The sequence below is a fragment of the Halyomorpha halys genome, unplaced genomic scaffold (assembly GCF_000696795.3).
Source record: "Halyomorpha halys isolate HHAL.00 unplaced genomic scaffold, Hhal_1.1 Scaffold2091.1, whole genome shotgun sequence".
NCBI classification, from domain to species: Eukaryota; Metazoa; Arthropoda; class Insecta; order Hemiptera; family Pentatomidae; genus Halyomorpha; species Halyomorpha halys.
This window is the reverse complement of record NW_027105408.1, coordinates 146,444-163,694: the sequence shown is the minus strand read 5'-3', so window position 1 is coordinate 163,694 and position 17,251 is coordinate 146,444. Positions and strand designations below refer to the sequence as shown.

Here is a 17,251-nt window from a genome sequence, read left to right as displayed (position 1 = left end):
AGTGAGTGAGTGAGTGAGTGAGTTAGTGAGTGAGTGAGTGAGAGAGAGAGAGATTAATTTTTTAAGTTAAACATCATTTTTATGTTATTTTTGTTTCATATTTTTTGTTACAGTAATAACAACATGAAATTCTCATTGGATTCAAAATTGCTGTATGTTTTAGATTCCGACGTTCAACACATGTAACCCCAAAATCATATTTAAATTTTATCAGTTCATACAAAAAAATATACGTTGAAAAACAAAAAGAATTGGGTGAAGGAGCATTGAGAATGGATACTGGTTTAGCCAAACTGGATGAAGCTTCTGAATGTGTGGCAGTTTTAAAAACAGAACTTGCTGATATGGAAAGAGAATTAGCTATTGCTTCTAAAAAAGCTGAGGATGTGCTCTTAGAAGTAACTGAAAGAGCAAATCAAGCTGAAGAAGTCAAAAATCAGGTAGCTTTGTTGTACTTTAATTACAAATTTATTTTTTCTACACAATTAAAAATTAGGAAAATAATTAATCATGATTTCTACCAATGTTAAAGCCACCTCAAATTTATCATATCTTTTTGTAGGAAAGCTTTAAAAGAACAAAAAACAAGCAAGACTGGAATATTCATATATAATATTAGCTTCTTCGCTATTTTTTATCTATCCTCTTATTTTCTTATGAAAAATGAATTGCATTTTCCTGAAATTATCCTTTTTTCCTGGTAATTCCTTCTGAGTAGATCATTACATATATTTCAATGTTATTAATTTCTCGTTTGAGAATAGCAACTACCAGACAAACCATTGATGAAAAATAATTTTTCACATAGGTAATGGAAAATAGTTGATGGAACCTGATGATATTGATATCGGACCAGCCGTTTTCAAAATATAGAAGTGCCATGGAAAATACATTTAAACATGCTCACGCAAAAGTAGTGGAAAAAAGTATTGATGTGGAATTAACTAGATGCCTCCTGCACAATCCCTGAAAAATTCATTAAAATTTAATGGTTTGATCGATTATGCCCAAAACATATTTTACTACAGACCGACTCTGAACCAAATTTGTTCCTTGATGTCTAAAATGTATAATGCCAGTGAAAATATTTGAAATAAATACATAATTTTTTTTCTTGTATCTGCTGCCTGAATATAAAGCTTCCCTAACATGATTTCAATAATGTTTTAATATTCTAAGACATTTTAAGTTTTGATATTATATATTTAATAAAGAATTTAATTTCAGGTGATGGTAGTTAAAGAAAAAGCTGAGATATTGGTTCAAACTATTGCTATAGAGAAAAAAACTGCTGAAGGTAAATTGGAAGCAGCTAAACCAGCCCTAGAAGAAGCAGAAGCTGCTTTGAACACCATAAAACCTGCTCATATAGGTATTGAGCTTTTGCTTTGCTTGAGTTTAAGTTAATTAATTTTATAAATTTTTGAGCTCTTAACTTTTTAATGTGACAAATTTCCATCTGGAGAAATAAATTTGTCACACTTCTAGATCTTTAATTTTTTAACTAATGACACTAAAATTTATCTGAAAGCTAAACAGCTTTGTTTCAACTCATTTATATGGGAAAAAAAACAATTTAGCCAATTTTGTCAGTTATAATCTTGTCAGACCAACTCAATGATATCTACTTACTTCTAAATTCCTGTCACAGATTTGTAGTAAGAGTTTTTCAGAAACTATGAAATAACATATTTTGAAACAAATTTAGCCACTGTGAGGAAACTTGGCAGACCACCTCATTTGATCATGAGGATCATGGATTGTGTATTGATTCTTTTCCAAAGAAAGTTGCATCCTGTTATTCCAGACAATGGCGCACCTTGTCCCAAGCCTTCTTGGGCTGAATCTTTAAAGGTAACATGTAAATCATCTTATTTAATGGTATTTTTTTTTTTCCATTTTCATTGTTATTTTTTATATTTTTATTTTGGACTTCCTGTGTTTTTTAATTTATTTACAGTACTTTACAAGTTTTATAAACTAACTGTTACAAATTAATACAATTTGTATTTAGTCAAGATAATTAATATAATAATCACAACAGATTTCCAAACCTTGACTGAGAGACTAAATCATGTAGTTTATCGATGTATGATTAGATGATTGGGAGAACAGAGGAAAACTCTGACATAAAGTAAAATATAGCTGGGAGATATTTATAATTTAAAAAAATATATTATTTATTTCAATCTGGTGATCTTTTAAGTTTGTTTGTCATTATTATGTCATAATATTACAGATGATGGCAAGCACAACATTTTTACTCCAACTACAAAACTACCCAAAAGATAATATTACTAATGAAATGATTGATTTGTTGCAACCATATTTTGAGATGGAAGACTACAATATGGATACTGCTCAAAGAGTTTGTGGTGATGTTGCTGGTTTGCTTTCTTGGACTAAAGCTATGTCCTTTTTTCATAGTGTTAACAAGGAAGTGCTTCCTTTGAAAGTAAGTTAAGTGGTTTTGTCTGCAAAATGAATCTTCAAATCCTATTGAAGGATTTTGCTTAAACTTTCAAAATTGAGTTTTTGGGTCTCAGAAATCAATTGACTTAATTTTTTTTTTTTTAGCAGTTAACGTCTTATTTGAAAGTAAATGTATTATGCTGTTTTTAAATTCTCAATTTCAGTTGCAAGATTTACACTTTTGGATTTCTATTATCCTTATTAGCTCAATCAAGCAATTGCATTGCTAATGCTTCTATTTTGATTCCAAACAGAAGAAACTTTAATTTTCTAACATTTTGTTTTAAACATTTCCTTGTAAATCCAGGATTTACAATTAATTAGGTAGGTTAAGAGGTATCGTTAAATTGAAAATAAAACATAATTTGTGCAACTGCTGATCATTTAACTCTGAATAATGTATACCTTTGTTACCAAGAAAAATTCCATTTCTTTTAAGCAAGAAGCAAATCATGTTGGCACAGTACTTCTTGGAAAACATTGCATATTGTCAAAAAGAAAAATAATTTACAATTCATTTTATTGAGAAAATATTTAAACTGACGATGCTTAAATTCTTGTTTTACAATTTTGACAATTTTAATCAAGTACTAAATTCTTATTTTGATCAAGTCCTTTTGGAAATGTTAGTGCACAAAGATATTCTTGGTGGATTATGCAGTGAAAAGTAATCATTTTAGTAATTAATTTTTGCTTTTAAAATAGAAAAAAACTATCTTTTCAGAATATGGCATACTTTTAATTTTAAGCGTTTCAATCAACAAAATTTTACAGAAAGTTTTATAATTACACAATGTTCTGATAAGATTTCTGTTATAAGTCATGCCAGCCAATAGTTTCAATATCTTCCTTCACACCCTAACCATATTTGGTTTATGATTTACTACTTTTAAGCCTGTAACTTACTTAACAAAAATACAATATTATTTTCCATTATTTATATATTGAATCTTAAATTTACTATATGTATATACTTTTGAAATTTTAAGCATGTTAATCTGTAATGTCAGTATATTAAATAGTTATTATCTATGAATTACTCATTTTGTTTTTGTTAGGCAAACCTTAAGCTTCAAGAAGCAAGATTAAAATCAGCTATGGACGATTTAGCTTCTGCAGAAGAAGAACTTGCTGCACGAGAACAGTCATTAGAAGATGTTAAAGCGCAGTATAATGCAGCTGTCTCTGAAAAACAAAGATTAACTGATGCGGCCAACAACTGTCTTCATAAAATGACTGCAGCTACTGCTCTTATTAATGGTTTGGGTGGTGAAAAAATTCGCTGGACCAGACAGAGCAAAGAATTCAAAGAACAGTTAGGAAGGTAGGTTGGATCAATAAGAAAGATTTTTATAGTGTCATAAGTTATATATTGTACTATTATTACTGGTCTGCCATAGTTCAGTTGGTTGATTCCTGGCTTTTTTATTTTTTGTCTTTTATTCCAACTCCCCAATGCCAAAGTGTAATGTTTGGGAATATTACCTGAATCATTCTGGTACAATTTACATCTTGGCTCTTTTCAATTCACCTGATTCTTTTCTAATTTGTCCTGCTGCTTTCCAATTTCAGACTCACAAAATGCTTTAGATCTGGTCAGGTATGACATCTGCCAAATGCTAAAATATAATCTTATCTAATATTATGGTATAATTATATTTCGTTAGTCATGGCAAGTCTTAGTCCCTTTCATGTCTTTTCATCTTTCTTTTGTCTATGTAAGGTCTCTTGAGATTACTCTATGGCATCACCCATTCCTTCCTTATCAACTACATTCCACTAATCCAAAATTTTATTATAAAAGGCACAAATTTGTACCAGGCAATTAGTTATATCATCTTAAAATATTTCTTCTTTTTTATTCTTGGAAATTTTATCTCTGCATATTGTTTATTTATGAATTATTGACTTGTAAGAAAGAATTTTAGAACTGGAAACCCCAATACTTCTTTCTAGTATTGGCTGATCATGAGATTGAAGTTAGATCTTAGCCCCATAATTTAAGCAAGGTCTAGTTATTAAATGTTTGTTTTGAAAAACTTGAACAACTGTATTATTAATTATTTTTGTTAAATCTGTTGTGTTTTTACTTAAAATAACCAAATCATAATAAATATATTTTTTAGGCTCGTTGGTGATGTTCTATTAGCTACTGCATTTTTATCTTACTGTGGGCCATATAATCAGCAATTTCGTTCTCATCTAATCGCAAAGTGGATGGATATCTTAATACAACGTAAAATCCCAGTCACTAAAAATTTACATATTATCAATATGTTGGTTGAATCAGCTACTGTTAGTAATTCATTGAACATTCTAATTATTATTTTCTGTTATAATATTTGACGACCCTTGGTTATATTCATGTTTTTATTTCAGATATCAGAATGGACATTACAAGGACTGCCTAATGATGAACTGTCAGTTCAAAATGCTCTCATAGTAACAAAGTCCAGCTCATACCCTCTGCTCGTAGATCCGCAAACACAGGCTAAAATGTGGATAAAAAATAAAGAAGCCAACAACGAACTTCAAGTGATTTTTTGTTTTCAATATTTTTGTTGTATTTCTATATATTAATTTCTTTCATACTATTCTAAACTTTAGAATTTTTTTTACAGATTACTTCTCTAAACCACAAATATTTTCGCACTCACCTAGAAGATTGTTTGTCCTTAGGGAGACCTCTCCTCATAGAAGATGTGGGAGAAGAATTAGATCCTGTTATTGATAATGTACTTGAAAAAAATTTCATAAAATCAGGTTCAATAGAAAAGGTACTTTTTTTAAATATATTTTTAAAAGTTCATCACAATACCATGGTATAAATAAGAGATCAGAGAGCACAGGGAGTAAAGTCGTTATTTTTACATTAAATTCAAACAAATTTTTATTTTTAATCAATAATGTAATCACTCTCATTATCTTTATTTATTTATTCAGCCTTACTCTGCCCTGTGGGCAATATATGCAGTTGCAGTTTGATTATCAAAAGCTGCAATTATAACTTTTAATTTTTTTTTTAAATGTGTGGAAAATTCTCTTCGCTCTAGGTTGAAGTGAGATGGGCCCTTTGAACTTTACCTTCATTACCAACAACCTTTTGTTATCTTAAGTGCAAATTGAAAATAAGATGGTAAAAGATGCATTTTGAATAGACTTTGATGTATATCAGCTGATAAATGATGAACAAATATTGGCATGCCTTGAAATGACATTACTTTCCAGACTCCCCTTTATTACTATAATATGCTTATTTCTTTTAGGTTGTTGTTGGTGATAAAGAGACAGATGTTATGCCTGGTTTTATGCTTTACATAACAACTAAGTTACCAAATCCAGCATATTCTCCAGAAATAAGTGCAAAAACATCAATTATTGATTTTACTGTTACCATGCAAGGGCTAGAAGATCAGTTACTTGGTAAATATAATTTTTTTTTTTTATTCATAAGTGTTTATGGGGTTTTAATCTATAGGAGAATATATAATGATATTTCATTAACATTTTATATCTCTTATGTATCAGTTCACCATAAATTTGACTCTTGAAGCCATGTAATATATATTATTGATAATGGAATAGTTTATATCAAATAGAGAGAAATACTGAACTGAAAGTAATCAGGAATAGTGTACCATTAAAAGTCGTCTAAAAAATAAATTATAAACCCAGACTTCCACGAATTCTTATGTAACACAATAAAAAAAAATATATAAGTTTTGTGGTATTTTTAGGTTGATTGTTCTCATATAAATTGCATTATATATTCATATGTAACATTAATAAAATGTTTTTTCATTTATTTTTTTTTTAATATCTTATTTTTTTGCCACTGTAATATATTTAATGTTTAGTATTTGTCTAAATAATTGCTAAAGGACTATATTTTTCAAATTACTGATATTGTTTACAGGTATACTGTTAACTAATATAACTCAAATATGATTGAATGTTATTACGTATTTCTAAACTTCATTTATGAATCAATTGGTGCAGGTCGTGTTATCCTGATGGAAAAATCTGAACTTGAAGCTGAAAGAGTTGCATTGTTTGAATCAGTTATTAAGAACCAGCGTAGCATGAAAGAGCTTGAAAGTAATCTTCTTCATAGGCTTACTTCTTCAGAGGTAAGTTTCATTTTTTTTATTTATTAATTTTTTGTCTTTTAAGGGTCATGGTGACCCTTAGCTAAGCTTGTTGAACATGAAATGAAAATCGATCTACTATGACCTAGTTGCAGCATTTGGAGACTGTTTTAGAAAATTATTTTTATTATTTGATTTGTAATTATTATTATAATTAAATAGTAACCTAAACAATATATAAATATAATTATGAATAAAACATCACTGTTATTGGCAGTACTGCTTCAGACCATGGAACATCTCGACTTTCCTTTGTCTGAGGTCTGTGTGGTTGGCAGGTGGTGAAGACTTGAGGTCTAATTTTTAAAACTCTAATATAAAGTCATTGAATAGTGAGGAAAGACTCCACAAAATGCATTTTGATATTTTCGAAATTGAAGAATTTACACCATTTGGCATTTTGTATTCTGAACATCATTATTATTTTCTGGACATTTTGTACATTGGAATCTTTGAGACATGCATATCATTTTTTATGAAGCAAATCAGACAAGATTATTTATTCTTGAAATGCATTGGGTGTTTTTATTGGACACCCTGTTTAACCATCAATAATTTTACAACTGTATTGGTTAAAAGAGAAGGTAAGGTGGAAATGTGACGGATGTTAATGATTCAACTTAAAAAGAATTATTGATGACTATTTCTCTACTACCTTGGCTTATGGTCATTGGTTCTGATATTCTTTCAGGGAACCATTCCATGACTTTAGTTATGTTTCAAACAATCATATTACTACAACAGTTTTCAATATTCTCTGCTTTGAATTCAAGATGTGAATAAAGTATAATTAAAATATTGAGTTTTTAAATAGGTCATTGAATAAGTTAACATGAATTAAAACATTCTCAGCTAGCTTTTAAATGTATGTTTATTATATTCCACATCAGAGTATTTTTTTATGATCTTATGTAAAATATTTAGTATCACTCAGGCTGATGAGTTCTTTTGACAATTTAAAAAAAACAGGGTAGTATCCTTGGTCCTATCCTTTATACAGTTTTCATAGCTTACATCCCAACCCATCCTAACACTATCCTCACTACGTATGCCGATGACATGTCTACTGTCAGTGAACAATGATCCTCACATTGTATCCCAAACCCTCCAATCCCACATCACCACCCTTGAAGAATGGTGCCAAAACTGGAGGATTAAAATTAATTCCAATAAATCCTACCAAATCACATTTACCCTTCGTTGTAAACCCATGACCTCTTGCCCTACATCTACATATACAACTACATCTCGACAAACGACTGACATGGAATCCTCGCACAATACTAAAAAGACAAGAAACTGCTCGTCGAATCCGACTATTACAACATGTACTAGACAAACGGTCTAAATTGGCAATTTATTACAAAAGACTGATCTACACGACTATTATACGGCCTATCTGGACATACAGAGTCGAGTTTTGGGGCTCCACTAAACCATCAAATTCCTCCCAAATCCAATCCTTACAGTCCAAAATCCTTCATAAAATCCTTAATGCTCCTTACTTTGTCACAAATCAAGTCATCCATCAGGACCTCAATGTTCCATATGTTGTGGATTTAGCCAGAACCAGATACTATTCCTTCCACGATAAACTTCTGAACCACCCAAATCCACTTGTTTCTAAGCTGGCTTCTCCTTCATTACCTAATAATCCTCCTAGGCATCTAAAAAGAAGATGGCCTCAAGATCTTCTCCTCTAAAAATGTTATTGGAGTTCTATCAGTGGGTAGATTCTCCACATGTTTGTATCATGTCACTATGTCACCTACAGCAAATTTACTTGTTATATATGTGTGTATACAGTTGTATATAACAATAAATAAATTATTAAAAAAAAAATGTTTAAGTTTACTCTGCATCTCAGCTTTCTGCCTTGAAAATTGTTTAAAAAACTATGGAACTGGTCTGTAGGTTGTTTTGTATATTCTTCTTTATTATCACCTTATAAACTGTCAGATACAGAAATAAATTTAATAATACTGTTGATTGATTAGTGTGATCTTATGTTTTAGGGATCATTAGTGGATGATGAAGCACTTATTGATGTTTTACAAGAAACTAAAACTACATCTGAAGATGTGAATGCTAAGTTAATTGTTTCTGCTGATACAGAGAAAAAAATTATGAAAGCTCGAGAAGAATTTAGAGCTGTAGCAGCAAGGGGTTCCATTTTGTATTTCTTAATAGTAGAAATGAGTAATGTTAATATCATGTATCAAAATTCTCTAAAGCAATTTTTAACTATTTTCGATAACTCAATAACAAAGTGAGGACGACACAAATATTTTACAATAGTCATATTTGGTCCATGGTTTCATTATTGCTTTTTTTAGATCAGAAAAATGTAGAGACACAGAAGAAAGAATACAAATTATTTTGTCATATTTAACCTATCAGGTATGGATATACACATTGCGTGGCCTGTATGAAAGACATAAAGCATTATTTACATTGATGCTAGCAATGAAGATTGATTGTTATAAAGGAACAATCACTCATGATGAATTTTTAGCATTTATAAAAGGTTTGCAATATTATTTAACAAAAATAATGTACCATGATTATTTTCTAAAACTTTATTCTTATTAATTTTTATTTAAGGAGGGGCATCATTAGATTTGAATGCAGTAACTCCGAAGCCGTATAAATGGATATTGGATATAACATGGCTTAACCTGGTTGAAATCAGTAAGCTTCCTGTCTTTGAAAATGTTCTTCAGAGGGTAATTATAAGTTGGAATTTAAGATTTTTAGTTGTTAATATGGTACATTTTTCTGAGTTTCATAATATATTGTTTATATTTTGATGTATATTATATGTTTTTGTTGGCTATGTATGTTTATTATATTGTATATGTATGTGTTTGCTGCATCAATGGAATTAAACTAACCGTCAAAAAGTCAAATTTTCTTAATTCTGGTTTTGTTGAAACCATGTTATTGAAGTTGATTCTTGTTAACGCCATATTTTATAATTACCTTGTAAATATTATTTAATTAGTATTAGTGTTGAATTTAAATACATTTATTTTTATTTTTATTATTTTAATTGGAATTTAGTTAAATTTGTCTGTTATAATTAAGTAATAGAGGCAGTTGCTAAGGGTTGATAACTGTTGCTAAGACGTCACCTAGCAACAGGCCGACCATCTTCGTTTTTAAATCAGTTCTGGCTAATTAGTGACCAGGACCTTTTGTAACCAGCCCTGTCTGCATTCATTTAGAGTTATTTATTGAACAGTTTTGAGTGTTTAGTCACCATTACAGTCCGAAATCAGACCTCTTCTGTGTTTCAACTTGAATCAATTCCAGCTAATTAGTGGCCATGATTGTTTGTAACCAGCCCTGTCTGTGTTTATAATGTATTATTTGTGGACATTTTCAGTGTTTTAGTCAATATTAAAATCCGAAACCTGACCTTTTCTGAGTTTCTGACTTCTGAGTGCAATATGAATTGTTGCTAATTAATTGTCTCACATAATTCTTAAAAACAACTAGACCCTGTCTGCCCTTAATATGTGCCAGGGTGTCCATCTTGGCTTTTGGATATTTCGACTGTTTATGAGCCATTGCACCAACCTTGGACCACTGCAGCAGTGTATTTAGCTACAGAGTAATGACCTACACATCTCGACAAGCAAAATATCTTCCTCTGACCTATCAGAGTGGATCAATCTTTTGTCGACCAGTATTTACTTTATATTGTTTTTTTGTAAATTTGTCTCTTTTGTTTTCATCATTTATTTACCTAATTTTATTTTATCTGAAAGGCTTTTTATTTTTACTTGTATTCATTATTTTATAGGTCTTTTGTTTATTTTACGTTTAAATTTTATAAATGTTAGATTAACCAAATAAATGTTTATATCCGTACCAGCCAGCTTGTTTTTGTTGTTTTAAAGCCTTCCAACAAAAAGATATAGTCAATTTGAGGTGGCTTTAACAATTATCTTTACATAGCAAATACATTACATATATATAACAATATTACAGACAGATTATAATATTATGGAGCCTCACAAACTCTAGATCTGCCAATGTTTATGGATAAATTTATCTTTCAAGAACTTTATATTGATTAATAATTATATTTATAACCCAATCACTAACTATTCATTAATTCATGATTTTCTATTTTTTAAAAATTGAAAGAAAAAATTTTCGCTTGCTCATTTGCAATTATTTCTTTATCCTAATAGTAATGAAAGTACTATTTTATTTCTATTATGTTATCTAGAAAAGTGAATTTTATTACTTTTTTCTTGTCTTCTTTCAACTGTAATTTTTTAATTCAGCTTTTCTTTTTTTTATTTGCTAACTCATTTACTCTGTTAAAAAAAATATAATTCCAATTATATTAGTGTAAATATAAAATGATATTATAATAAATAATGTATTAATTACATATTATAATGTTATTAATTATAATATAAATTAGTTACGTGTAATTCATTACATATATTATATCATGTAATTCTTAGTCAATCATGTATTACAACAGTCATGCTTTAAACCTGTAAATGATCTCTATATAAAATTAACTATAGAGAGGGAAAAAAATTATTTTATGATACCTGATTGGTTTTATGCAAACAGGGCGAATCCAACAAATTAGGCTTTTTTTTATTGGAATAATTATTTTTTACTGGAATAGTCATTGATACTAATTAGTTTAACTACATGAAGGACAATCACAAATGATATTCTCAGAAATATATATATTTTGTTTTCATCCAAAAACAATGTCCTAGACCTGATAAACCATAAAATATACTCCTCTATAAATTTTTAGATTCACTCCTTTTACATAACAATGATGATATATGTTTTTAATTGCCAATAGATCAAGGGTAGTGAAAGAGAATGGAGGCTCTGGTATGAAAAGGATAAACCTGAAGAAGCTGATTTACCTTGTGGGTACCAAAAATCTCTGGATGTTTTTAGAAAACTTTTGCTAATCAGATCTTGGAGTCCAGACCGCACAATTTCACAAGCTAGAAAATATATTGTTGGTAAGGAATAGTGCTGCAATGATTAAATAAGATCTAATCAAAATTAACCTCGGGAGCTTTCATGTTTTATCTATACATATTGCAGGTTCACTTGGCTCAGAATATGGTGAGGCTAGTATTTTGGACTTGGAAGTAACATGGGGTGAGTCAGAACCAAGGACACCTTTGGTATGCATTCTATCCATTGGATCTGATCCATCACCTCAAATAACTTCATTAGCTAAATCACAAGATATCGGTGATTTTTATATTTTACTGATTATATTTCATTGCTTTGTTAAGTTATATTTTTTCTGATATTGAATTTCTTCTATTTTGGTTAGCTTTGAGATCTGTTTCCATGGGTCAGGGACAGGAATTTACAGCTAGACAAATGATAAGCGATGGGATGGCAAATGGCGGATGGGTTCTTCTTCAAAATATTCATCTTTCTCTTCCTTTTTGTACTGAAGTCATGGATGCTCTTGCTGATGCTGACTTGATTGATGAAACTTTCAGGCTCTGGATGACTACAGAAGTTCATACTGAGTTTCCTATTGGACTCCTTCAGGTTCATCTTATTTTATTCAAATTTATTTGCTTGTATAAACAGTAGTCATTTCCATTCAGGTATTTACTTTATTACTACTTTTTAAATTTAATTTTATCAATTATAATAATTTACAATGAACTTTCTTTAGCATTTAATTATTTTTATAATTATTTTGAAGAAAAAAAAACAATGTTTAAAGAAGTAAAGTTTTACAAATTAAATCTCTCCTTTTTTTTTTTTTTACTCTATATTTGCATTTTGGATATATTTTTTAGCTATTCTAAACACAGCTAGTAAGTATTAATTTTATTGTTACATAATGTATTCTTCATCATAAATATCAGCCAGCATCTTACAGAACAATATAACAGAAAGCTTTTCATATCTCATTAACTTTTGTCTAAACATTCTTGGGATTTGTATTTACTCACATAAATTAGATTATAACCACTTAACTCTTCCTGTTCAACTTCCATTGTTTTACTTGTCTTCAATATTTGTCTAATTAAGGGCATTTCCATTCATCAAACCAAATTTTCATTTTTATCAAATGTGATTTTGATCTAATATAAAGTCACTGTGGTGGCATTGGGGATTCAAAATTAAACTTACCAAGACTGCCGGCTAGTATTAAATAAAAAAGCCAGGTTCCGCTTTCCTGGGTGATCGTAAATTTTAAAGCTTTAAATGAAACACTACAGTTAGAGATAACATTACAATGCTGATCACCATTTTTATTTTATGTTAACATTGATTTAAGAGTTAGACTTTGAGCATTTAACTTTAAATTTAAATGGAATTAAAGAAAAAACATCTCTTGTAGGGGCCAACAAATGTTTTGACCAGATCGGTTTATTGGGGAGTAATGCCAGAATCAACTTAAAGTAACCCATTTCAGAAGGGGTTTAGTTATAACAGAAATTATTGATAAAAATAAAGTAATATATTGAAAGTTAAATAAGTTGTAGAGAGGGGTGTAAGCCAAAGTTAATATAATATCGTTAGTGATTTAAGTGAAGTTAGATTTTGGGAAGTTATATTTCTGAGATGTGATGATGATAATATGGGTCACCACTTTGTGGTAATTAGAAAAAGAAAGATGCTCTCTTACTTAGTGTGAGTGGTTAGTACCCCATATTGATATGGGCCACCTGTTTTGAAATGTTCAGCTGCTTATTGGTGTGCCAGCCTCCTTGCTGGGTGCCCCCATTGCCACACTCGCCACCATCCCTGGTCTAAGGTTAGTAACTGAGTAGGACCAAGCCAGAGGTCCCTGAGATATCTACAAGTTCCAACAGTAAGGAAATCAGCTCTCAAATTGGCCCTTTTCTCTATAAGTGGCGCCAATTCTAGTATTTCTTTTTTACCAGTGAATGACACTCTTTGTCCTTTAAGCATAATTAAAGTGTCCCCTATCTTAAACCTAGTTCAGGCTATGGTCTGAACAGTCATTACTATGTAAATTGTTAACAGCTATCAAAAGCATTTCAAAGCAGAAGCAGTAATGATTTTAAGTTAAAACATGAGGTTTGGGATATTTGTGTGTTATAAAACTACTAGTGTTATTCCCATAAAAACACTTAAATAATTTATTAACTGTAGATGGCCATCAAGTTCACAAATGAACCTCCACAGGGAATTAGAGCCAGCATGAAGAGAACTTACCAAAATATAACACAGGTATGATGTTAATTAAGTAATGAATCTTTTTCTGCCTTATTATTACATTTTATTTTTTATGATTAATAGATTTTTTTTAACTTTATAAAAGTTAAACGTAAACAAGTTCACCAATTGTAAACACAAATCTTCATTATACTTCCCAATCAATATGTCTTATCAGTTTTGTTTTATTTGTTGAAATGCATAAAAGTATCTCTTTGTATAATTCTGATATCATTTATACCTCGAAGGAGTTAAGCACTCATAATTAGCAAGCCTTTTCTCTCTTTATTAATAATATGTCAAATCAAGATTTTTTTTATAAAACTATACCAAATTTTTATCGTCTTTACTATTGTTAACATTTTATATTTCATCAAAATAATACTTCAAACCCACAACTGACCTGATACTTCATATTCAATGATTGATTTGGATTTTTTGACTATAATTCAATATACTCATATTTTGGTATATACTATATCTTGTTGTATACAAGATACTATATCTTGTTCCAACATACTACAACCACTCCTCTTGTATTCCATTTCATGTTCCTATCAATTGTGTTTATTTCTTTGTTTATATTATCCGTATTTACATTTTATTTTTAAAGTGATTTACTATGGAGTATTGTGGAGAATATTAAATCATACTTTATCTTCACCTACTCGAGATATAAATAAAGCCTCAACATGGATGGCAAAGGAGTTTGAACTTATTAAGTTTATGATTATTTTTTTCTTACCAAAAACCTCTGATACCATAACAAGTAGTACATTTTCATATCAGCATACTGAATTTTTTGATACAAGCAGGGAGGTTCAGGAGCAGTTTTCTCAAATATTGTCCACATTTTAATTTCAGGATACTCTGGACTACTCAGCACAAGGTCAATGGCCTCCTTTGCTTTATGCTGTTGCATTCCTTCATACGATTCTTCAAGAAAGAAGAAAGTTTGGTCCTCTTGGATGGAATGTGGCTTATGAATTCAATCAGGCAGATTTCGCTGCATCGGTGCAGTTTATTCAGAACCATTTGGATGATATGGATCCCAAAAAAGTATGTAAAAATAATTAATTCATTTGTATTATTCCTATTCTCCTAATTGACCTCTTTTGATAATTAAAGTTTTTTCTTTAATTTAATTAATGGTGTTTTTGAAAAATTAAAATTCTATACCAAAATCTTGTTTGGTCAAATAGGTGTCATAAAAGCAAAATTTTCTATAAAAATTTATCTCATTTACATGAGATACTCTAGTAATAGTTTTTAAATAACTTTCTAAAAGTTAATATATTGACTTTTGATAGATCACTCTTCATTTATTTATTTGTGAAATGCTACAGAGGTTTCAATAGCTCTTTTATTGCAAATTAAATTTTTTCTTTTACAATTTGAAAAATTAATGAAACATTGATACAGGGAATATCTTGGGCAACAGTTTGTTATATGCTCGGTGAAGTACAATATGGAGGAAGGGTGACTGATGACTTTGATAAAAGGCTATTAACGACATTTACTCAGGTAATTATTTTAAATGTATATATTACCATAGGTATTATAACTTTTATTTTAAATGGATTTCTGATGTAGGTTTGGTTCTGTGATGTACTTCTTAGACCCGGGTTTGAATTTTATCATGGTTATAAAGTTCCGATTACACGGAACATTCAAGGCTATACAGATTATATTAATAGCTTGCCTGTAACTGACTCTCCAGAGGTTTTTGGACTACATCCTAATGCTGACATAACGTAAGCTCACTTACACCATCATCCATTAAAACCAAAATACTATCTTATATAATTTAATAAAATATTTCTGTATGTATCATATGACTTCCAGTTACCAGATAAATACTGCAAATGGGATTTTGGATACAATATTAAATGTACAACCTAAGGAAGGAGGCTCTCAAGGTGGTGAAACAAGAGAAGCAGCTGTGTATAAATTGGCTGATGATATGCTCCGTAAGCTGCCAAAGCAGTACAATAGTTTTGAAGTATGTTTTTTAATGAATTAAAATTTTCTGTTCCATTACCAGTGATTTCAATGATTCCTTTTAAAAAGTAAATGCATACTTTTTGTTTTTTATCTTGCCTTTAGATCAGAAATTAAAATAAAATAGTCCTTTGTTTATATATTTATGTTTTGGTTATATCAGGAATATTGCATTCCTCTCTTTAGCATTTTTGTATTATCATCTAAATTTCAGTGTAGTTCATATATATTATTGAATACCTTTGACCCATCCAATAATACTGAGATAAATTAAATGATGAAGAGGTAGATGCTGTATCCCTGAAATATCTAAGACATAAGTATATAAATTAAGCGCTATTGTGTTTTAATTTTTTACCCTAAGGCAAGATCAAAAAATTGTATTATGGAAGGTCTGGTGGTGAAGCAAAGTAATATATTTAATTTATTAAATTTTCTTCCACTCTTATTAGACATAAAAGTAGATACTTGGGTATTAGTTTTCGAATTGTTTGGTTTTTCATGAAATATCCATCTACTATTGATATTGTGTTTAAATTACTTAATAATAAATTGGGCTATTTTTCTGATGGAATATTTTTGTTATTTCCATCTATGTTTTTAACAATTAATTATATTTGATTGATAAGAAAAAGGATAGGAAGTATTTTTATGTTTTTTAAACACAATTATTAATAATAGTTTTTCAGCATGATCTAAAGCATAAGTTAATAGCTAGGATAATTCAGCATTTTAATACAAGTTTAATTTAAAAATATACTGTTTTGATATTTTGAGGAATAAATTAACAGTGTATCTCCTTGTAGATTCAATTTACAATCCCCTACTATTATAAGGTCTTGTTTAACTACTGTTGAAAAAGTTAGTACTTGTATAGGAAAATTATGATTAATTTGGTCATAACTAATAAAGACTAATCTTTTTAATTACACTGTTTTGTTTTTTGTAATGTAATGATATTATGTCATCATAGTTCACAATATTATCATTTAAAAAAATATTATACAGTTTGAATCTAAATTTATTAATGATTATAATGTACTGTTCGGGAGTTGTGTCCTAAGGATGGCTATAATCACCCTCTCCCTCTTTTCACTCATTTCAATATAATATTTATTTACTTAATCTATTAATTTATTATTTATTTATGCCTCCTAATTTTCAGGTCATTGTTAAAATTATTAAAGCTTTTAATCATAAATTTTCCTTTTATATAACTTATTATAGCAAACATTGTCTACAAATCATGATCTTGCTGATCCAATGCTAATCCATCTATTATCAAAGCAAACTGACTCATTTCAAATAAAGTAAAATTGAAAAATTCTGGAAACATAATTTTTTTATTAGAGAATTACCTACCTTCTTAAGAGCTTAACTAACAATTCAGGTGTATCATCTGTTGCTATTTCTATATT

At 29.4% G+C, this 17,251-nt stretch overlaps 1 protein-coding gene across 1 annotated transcript in view; it reads left to right on the top strand.

Moving 5' to 3' along the window:
- Dhc1 (Dynein heavy chain 1) overlaps positions 1-17,251 on the top strand; it is a 51,597-nt gene that overhangs the window by 30,807 nt on the left and 3,539 nt on the right. The window contains exons 35-55 of the mRNA XM_024360536.2: positions 164-440; positions 1,228-1,372; positions 1,709-1,854; positions 2,240-2,455; positions 3,531-3,796; positions 4,599-4,767; positions 4,852-5,007; positions 5,094-5,249; positions 5,739-5,895; positions 6,472-6,602; positions 8,636-8,889; positions 8,957-9,147; positions 9,225-9,346; positions 11,467-11,635; positions 11,721-11,873; positions 11,959-12,185; positions 13,770-13,847; positions 14,697-14,891; positions 15,255-15,356; positions 15,426-15,586; positions 15,678-15,834. Coding sequence (XP_024216304.2) covers positions 164-440; positions 1,228-1,372; positions 1,709-1,854; positions 2,240-2,455; positions 3,531-3,796; positions 4,599-4,767; positions 4,852-5,007; positions 5,094-5,249; positions 5,739-5,895; positions 6,472-6,602; positions 8,636-8,889; positions 8,957-9,147; positions 9,225-9,346; positions 11,467-11,635; positions 11,721-11,873; positions 11,959-12,185; positions 13,770-13,847; positions 14,697-14,891; positions 15,255-15,356; positions 15,426-15,586; positions 15,678-15,834 — 3,628 coding nt within the window. The remainder of the gene's footprint in view (positions 1-163; positions 441-1,227; positions 1,373-1,708; positions 1,855-2,239; positions 2,456-3,530; positions 3,797-4,598; positions 4,768-4,851; positions 5,008-5,093; positions 5,250-5,738; positions 5,896-6,471; positions 6,603-8,635; positions 8,890-8,956; positions 9,148-9,224; positions 9,347-11,466; positions 11,636-11,720; positions 11,874-11,958; positions 12,186-13,769; positions 13,848-14,696; positions 14,892-15,254; positions 15,357-15,425; positions 15,587-15,677; positions 15,835-17,251) is intronic.